This window comes from Gallinula chloropus (genome assembly GCF_964237585.1).
Source record: "Gallinula chloropus genome assembly, chromosome: Z".
Lineage (NCBI taxonomy): Eukaryota > Metazoa > Chordata > Aves > Gruiformes > Rallidae > Gallinula > Gallinula chloropus.
The window spans coordinates 76,575,125-76,583,405 of NC_140089.1; the positions used below are offsets into that span (position 1 = coordinate 76,575,125).

Genomic DNA, 8,281 nt, shown 5'->3' on the forward strand with positions numbered 1-8,281 from the left:
GAGATAATCTGATGACCTGGGAAGAGATACAGGAATTGAAATCACGCAAAATTACAGTTATGACAATTTTGTGTTTTACTAATCATTAATACATAACAATTTTGTAAGGTATACAAAGAACTGCTGTATTTAGCAAATCCTGACTGTATCTCTAATTACTTAACATTATACAAAAGCAAGCAGAAGTAAAATGGAAGGAGAGAAAAGAATAGGTGAATTGCTGTAATTCTTCCATCACTGCTCTGATCCACAATCTGGTTTCTTACAGGTATTTTCTCACAGTACAGTATAGTCTTTTAACAGCCTGGGAAGGGTTTATCTCTAGGTTAAACTAGCAACCAAAAGAAGTGGGTAAGTGGCAGACGTGTTGCTATGTACCAGGCTTGTGTGTACTAGGGTTTGTATTCTGTATGTATTGAATATATAGAAAGGATACTCAAATGCATGCTGCTGTGTGATGCAGGAAGCCAGGTCATGTTTAAGAGGTTTTAGTGTAACATTCAATTTAAGTGCAATCTCTTTATGAAGTGACTTGAATTGCTCACTTTTGTATAACACCATATGTTGGTAATTTTGTTATTGAACAACTTAGAGAATGTAGATTTGCAAAGAGCAGCAGAAATACTTACTGTTAGCGTTTTAAACCATGATGCATGGGGAGAAAATGACAGTATCTCTGCTGGTGGAATTAATGAGATTATTAGAGAGCTCTGCCCCAGCTCAGGATGAATACTGGAAAACACTGGAAAAGTTCAGGAACAACAGCAGAATTATTTAACATCTGGAAACTCATTTCGTAGTCAGAGTCCTAAGCTCTGCCTAATTACTTAGGCAAAGAGGGCTTAAAGGGGACCTTCAAGTATTTGCATTTAACAAATGCAAATTACTCTTTCATCTAGTAAAAACCCATAAACAGCATATAAAGATGGGGGAAATTCACACTAGGAACAAAGGACATATTTTAAAAAGAAAATTATTTCAATACTGGAACTTGGCCTAGAGATGGTAAGTTCTCATCTGGAGATGGTTCTAGGTGTAGAAGCAAACTGCTTACTTACTGCAGAGATAACTGAGGATTGCCCAGTTTCAGTGGCTTTTAATGAGGTACAGGAGATCTTAATAGATACTGTATCTGATGATCCCTGCCTAGCCTCGATTCATGAATCTCGCTGCAAATCATTGCTTGACAAGCACTGCAGTATACTGGAAGTGCCTCCACTGAACTGGAGGCAAAGAGCATGGTAGGTGTTTGTGTAGGGTTGTACAGCACGCAGTGGAGACCAATTATGTCGTCATTGGTCTCAGGTTATATTTGCTTCTAGATCTATATAAATACATAGTGTAATATAGAGACATAATGCACAGTGCTATGCATGCTTTATACACTCTATATAGATACACTGGCATTATATATGTATGTATGTATTAACTGTAGTTTGTAATTACGTAATGTAAGTGCAGGTCACACTATGTTTATGTAATCTCACTGTATTTTATATTCTTGCCAGCTAAACATCTTCCCTTAAGGACAGGTCATTGTTTGCAGAAAACATTTTTGACTGTTGATCTCACGTAGCTGTAAGGGCTTTCTGGTCACTTGTTAATGAGTTCCCAGAGGAATGCTGCTTGTTCTGGCTGAAGCAAAAGCTGAAATGGTCTTTTTCTTACCCTGCTGGACTTCTGCAATATGCTGGTACTGAAACCATTTTGGGCAAACAAAACCATTTTGTTTTTCTCTCTTTCCAAGCCCAGCTGGTGTTGCCTGATGGGGCTGCAAATGTCAACACATGACATTACCAGCTGCTACAGCCAATGTTCTGCAGACTGGAGCAGAGTAGTTAAGAAGAAACAGTTTAATTCCATGTTTCTCAGAATTTTTCTCTGTTTCAATTCACACTGCTAAACCTGCAATGAGAATAAGATTGCAGCATTCACTGACCATCCCTCCACAAAGGGCTACCCATCTTCTTAACCCCCTTCCCTGAGCGCCCTCAACAGTGCACCGACTGTTCTCTGAGTCCCGGCTCTGCAGTTACTCAGCCTGGCCCTTCCATGCCTCTCATACACTGCAGCCTGGCCCTGTGATACTTCTTAGGCTGGAAGATATTTTAGGGGCCTTCCTGATCTGCAGACTCAGACAGCCAGGCTCTAAATTTGTGTCCCTAAAACATCTGTATGGGTGCAGGCAGCTCTGATGGTCTTAGCATTGGGCACAGATAGTCCCTATGTGAGGACTGACACTGTGAGAGCCCACATGTGCTGCTCTTGGCAGTGCTATCACAGTGCTGCTAGAGCACTAGTTTTCCCACTGTCTATTCCACTGTCTTCCTCTGAGGGAAGCTGGAAGGCAGGGTCTTGAAATCCTGGAATAATAAATTTTTTTCTCCAGGTGATTTAAAATAGTACAATTTGTCATCCAAAGGCCTTGGGGTGATCACCATTGTTCAGATGCACAATGGCATCTCACTGCTCTGGAGAATTTGGACTAGAATGGAACTTTGTAACAAACACAGCAAACACAAGGAGAAGGCCCTCATTCAGGACAATTTTCACCCTCACAGGTCTCCCTGTGGGGCAGTGCTAACCACAGACCAGGCCAGGCTGAGGAGGCTGGGCAGGGCTGCTGGCAGTGCAGGGGCAGCAGTGCTGTCCTGTGTCCAGACTCTGTTTTTCACTACTTGTACATGATAGGCAGCAAATTCTTATCCACAATTTCATATTTGCATCTGCATTAATCGCAGGGTTGTTGGCTGAGCTCTGCTTTCAGGGTCGGTAGGCCATATTAGCAATTTTTCCCTTCTGATAGAAGCATATAAGGAAAAGGAAATAGAAGGTCAAAACAGGCAGTCATGAGAGAGTTGCCAGCACCTCCCTTGCAAGGGAGGGATTTGGAATGCTCCATATACTAAGCCAGGTTTCAACACTCTTCCTTGTGAGCGTGAATCCGTGCCATGTGAGTGTTTCCATCTTCCAGATGCCAGGCACAGCAAGGCATGACCGAGAGATGGCAATCCAAGCCAAAAGAAACCTGTCCAAAACCACCGACCCTGTCGAAAGACTACGCCTGCAATGTTTAGCAAGGGGATCTGCAGGCATCAAAGGACTTGGCAGGTGAGTCTAAAAGCTCAGATCTATTATTTAGCCCAACACTTTTAGCTACAAGAAATTCAGAGGCTGAACAGGGATAAAAACTTGAGTTTTATGGTTACAATGCAAATGCCACAACCCACGGGGCCTGGGCTTGGGATTTCTGTGTTTTGGGAGCCTGGACTGACATGTTCACTTGTTGAAGGACAAAGGACAATGAACCACTCAGAGGAAGGTGCTTCCTTGAGACCTCTCTCCTGTAAGGGAGAGAGGGAGAACACATAACATATCTCTCTCTGTCTTTGGTAATCTCTCTAATTAACCTAAGTATCTCAATACTGAGAATTTTGTGCATCCTTTCCTTTCCTGTGTGATTCCCTTGTCTGTAATGGTCTGTTAGCTGTCTAGTTTATGGGACTCATTGTGCACTCCCCCTAAGAGTGTGGCTCACCCCACCCCTAGGAAAGGGGAGATAAACCAAAGCCTGAAACCCCTTTTGGGCACCCAAAACCACAGAGGGTGACTAATTTGAATATCATCTACACGCTCAACATTTAGTTGGCTCAATGTATAATGTAGGAGGACTCCTTCAGTTAAGGCGGTTTTCACCTTGTTTAACTCCAACCTAAGCAAGTTATGCCTGCTGTCTGTGTGTGGGGTTTTTTGTTGGGGGGATGGGGAGTGGGGGTTATGTGTCCTCTTTTTTCCTTTTCTTTTTTTTGTTATCAGAAAACTGTAAAAGGGGGCAATGTTATCTTAATAAGGTGTCCCAGTGCTCTGGCACTGTTCTAGACCACTACAACATTCTCCAAGTTTTCCTATGCATTCTCCTTAAATTGCACTTTTCCCACAGGGTATTTCGGATCATGGATGATGACAACAGCAGGACCCTTGATTTCAAAGAGTTTGTGAAAGGATTAAATGATTATGCTATGATGATAGACAAAGAAGAAGCACAAGAGATTTTCCGGATATTTGATAAAGATGGCAGTGGAACAATTGATTTTGATGAGTTTCTTGTTACACTGAGAGTAAGTCTAGGTATTTATGTTATTATAGCATTGAAGTGAGAATTTGTCATTAGCTGAACACAAAACACAGCACTGTTGTTCACATCAGTAATTAGCAAAATCTACAGCTCTACTTAAGAAGTCAGCAACTCTTGAGAAGTCAAAATACTCTATTTCCTATCTAAATATGCTAAAGGGAAAAATCACCCTAAACAACACCTCTGTGGATGAGAAAGCTCAGAAGCTCTGAGCAATTGTCTCTGCAATTTTGTGGCAAGTCATAAGGCTTCTTGCAAATTACAATAGAAAATTAAAATAATAGAATAGAATAGAATAGAATAGAATAGAATAGAATAGAATAGAACAGAACAGAACAGAATAGAATAGAATAGAATAGAAGTAATCCAATGGTTGGAAATAATGGTTGTGATTTTATTTTTAATGAATTGCTGCCTTGATTTAGGTAGCTAGATTCACATATTGCAGTCTGAGGTACTGACATGATTCAGCACATTAAACTCACTTCTTTGTCATTTTATGACACTTCTCCTTATAACATGAGCTATCAGTAGTGCCTTTCTAAAATCAACCGCAATGTGACTGATTTTATTTGGAGCCTCTTTGCTGAAATCTAAACAATTAAGAAAGAAAATAACTAGTGCTTAGAGTAATTATTAATTTGTTTTTAGAAATATTTATAATTAGTAGAATAGAAAAGTGGTTTAGGTTGCATTTTCTCTCTCATTGTCCAGTTACTATCTTATTAATAGATACGATTTGAATAGTCTCCATCACACTGTCAGCAGTTTGTACCTTGAAATAGGTTTACGACTAACAACAGCAGCTACTTGAATTTGTAGCTGGGCATGTAGCTGCCAGAAACAAAATGATTCTGTTAATGTTTCTTTACAGCCTCCCATGTCAAATGCAAGAAAAGAGATCATCATGCAGGCATTTAGGAAGTTAGACAAGACTGGAGATGGTGTCATAACAATTGAAGACTTACGGGGGGTGTATAATGCAAAGCATCACCCCAAATACCAAAATGGAGACTGGACTGAAGATCAAGTTTTTAGGGCCTTTCTGGATAATTTTGATTCACCCTATGACAAAGATGGGAAGGTAAGTGAAACACCTAATGTTAAGACATGAAATTACCATGTGACTCAGACTTTGACTTACTAAATGTGAGAGTGGCTGCAGTACCAAACGTGTATTTGCGTCACATTTATTGAAGACAGTAAAATTGATAACCTCGGCCTAGGTTATCTTGCTTACGCATTTGCCAGCAAAGGGGCTCTGCAGGGGGTGCAAGGGTGGACATGAGATTGCAGTTGCAGGCTTGTAGCCTTTATGTTCTACTTTTAGAGGTTACTCTAAGTATATCTTCAGACTAACCCACACAACTGCCACTTTTCCAGATGCACATAAATAGGAGGATTTTTCACTTCTTAGTGAAATAAATACCAGGATGCAGTTCAGAAGCAGGTTCCCTAATATATTAAACACTTCACAATTAGTGCTTCTCCAGTCCAGACACTTGACTTGGGAACCACTCCATAACACAGATAGATTTATCCACAGAGAGTTGGAAGAAGGGTGGCATTAGGGACAGTGGCCACCAGTCATGTGCCCTGAGGAGCAGCTAGCTGGGTCAGGGTTGAGAGTCCTTCTTGCTCTCCGCCTCAACTATCCAGTTCAGGTAGAAAGCTGGGGTACCCTCCACGCTGGACTTCTGCATCTACTTTGTAACTGTCTCTGAGCTAAGCATGATTTGTTTCTTCTTGTTATGTATCTGCAAACTTCTTTGGTCTGAATTTAAACATGACCACCCAACTCTGAGCAATCATGGACCTTGCTGGTCACATGGTGATATTCTCAGTCCAAGCTGTTAATATAGATAAGGTTTCATCAGCACTTTGTGGAATGTCTTTAGTACTTTGTCCTTCTGAGGTTGCACCTGGATTTTCATAGCTGCACTACACTGGTGTCTCCTACCTGTCTAATGGCTGGCTACTGCACCCAAGTCCTCCATTTACTTTGCTTCCAACAGGTAGACTCTCAGTTCATAAGGAGGTAATGGTTCTAATTCTCCCTGGCCATGACTTTGCACTTTCTGAATTCCATCCCTCCTCCTGTTGGGAAATAACTCAGAAGTACCAGTTGTGTAAGTTGTCCCCTTCCTTCTCTGCAGCCGTGGTGAAGTCAAGCAAAATGTTCCTACTTTTTGTGCAGAGGTCATACATGAACAAATAAAATGAGTTGCCAAAATGATCCTTGACAAGCTCAGTGCCTTGTACCTCATAAACACTGCAGTGTTTGAGCTAATAGAAAAGTTAACTCTGAGCAACCACCTCTTCCTCAGCAATCCTAATGTCAGCTCACCCTATTACATGTTCTTCTGAGAACTGGCTGTGACTTCCCTGTACCTGAGTCAGAGGTCACTAATAACACTCGTATGAGCTGAAGACCTAAAACATTTTTAGCAGAAATGCCTCAAGGTTAAGCACCTACTAAAAAGGTCCTCTTCAGCGTGGTCTTGCTGGGTGCAATTAACTAGCTTGTGATGTTAGGACAGACCACAGGTTTCACTTCTCCTCCTTTTACTTAGGTCTCAAATGCACAACACAGTAGGAGCGGCTATTTTTCTATGCAGTGTTTACTCAAAGAATGTCGTGTATGATTCGAGAGTTAAGGCATCACAACAAACATGTACTGGTTGTATTTGCTAATCTGATTTTTTAAAAAATGGTTATTTTACAACTGATATAACCTCAAAATATCAATGAAAAGTATTCAAAAATCTTAGGTAATTGAAGGAATGCTTGCTTGTTTAAGTGAGACCTGATTAGAGCAATAATGTTTTTTGTCTCTAATGAATAATATAAAGCTCCTAGCTGTCTCTGTGTTCCACCACAAACCCCATCCACTTAAAGAACAATAATGCAAATAACCAGATTACAGGATCTCTGGAAAAAATGCATTAAAACATTTGTCTTCTTAGGCAGCACTGATTTTTTGGATCCTGGTAAGTTTAATTCAGCTCTGCATGTTTCATTTCCAACCAAGTGTTCCTTGAGGACAAGAGCTCTTGCTTCTCTAGCAAAGGAGTGAACTTATACAGATTTTAGGCATCTTCATTCTTCCTGTCAGATTCCTTTTCACTAGCAATACCATAAAAAGGCAGATGTTAAGTTTCATTTAGAGTTCTCAATGTGTGCTTTTGACTTACCATAGCATTAAAAAAATAAAGGTTCATTTTCTTATTTTTAAACTCTTCTGTCTCAGGTCACAACAGAAGAATTCATGAACTACTATGCAGGAGTCAGTGCTTCAATAGACACAGATGTCTATTTTATCATCATGATGAAGAACGCTTGGAAACTGTGATCATGTGATTAAGGGAGCAAGACTGTACTTCTACGTTTTGTGGGTTCCCATGATTTAAGTGCTTGCACAACACCACACTGGTTTACAGTTTCCAGTAACCGTGCCAATTACAGTCAATCTGTAGAAACAATTCCCAGATGCTTTGGTAGGCTCAGCCTCAGGGGATCAGAGCATAATCAGAAAGTATATCTGCCATCCAGCCACTCACCAGATCTGTCTCTTTTCTCCCTGCATCCCTGACATGTCTTTTCTTTTCTGAAATGAGCTGCTGCTTTCTTCTCAGAAATCTGCAGTAGGTCCCTGTGGCTTCTGAATTTATCCCCACCACCACTGTTAGATACAGCTCTGTTCAACAGAGCATGCAAGAGGCGGAAATCAAAATGTTCTGGGTGGGTGGTGGTCTGGGGTAGTGTGTTGCAAGCATGAAGAAGCCTGTCTCAGGTGGGTCACACAGTTGTCTTGCCTGTAGCACTGCAGCATCTCTTGGTGTCTTTGGTCTCACTTGTGGGATGAAACAACTGGTCAGCTCACTGCTGAGAACATGTGAGGTCCCTGTGCTGGAGGGGGAGATCAAAAGAAGAGGGGAAGACACGGACCAGAATAAATGCAAAATGTCCTTTAAAGCCCTCCTTTCTCCCCAGCTTACAATTCAGAATACAGGCATCTTTCCTGTGTGTCACCCATTTTGGACCTCTGTGGGCCTGCTTAGAGATTTTTTTTTTCCTGCCTTTGATTTCTTTCTTTTTGTACTGTGAGGTCATCTCACTATTTTTCTTTAAAGGGCATACATGTGT

At 41.1% G+C, this 8,281-nt stretch overlaps 1 protein-coding gene across 1 annotated transcript; it reads left to right on the forward strand.

The window, feature by feature from the left end:
- Positions 1 to 2,974: 2,974 nt before the first annotated feature.
- Positions 2,975 to 7,487, forward strand: CAPSL (calcyphosine like; the record flags this gene model as incomplete). The annotated part of the gene is made up of 4 exons (XM_084278097.1): positions 2,975 to 3,111; positions 3,941 to 4,118; positions 5,010 to 5,219; positions 7,386 to 7,487. The coding sequence occupies 4 exons, from the start codon at positions 2,975 to 2,977 to the stop codon at positions 7,485 to 7,487; spliced, it is 627 nt and encodes a 208-aa protein (XP_084134223.1).
- Between the last annotated feature and the right edge of the window lie 794 nt (positions 7,488 to 8,281).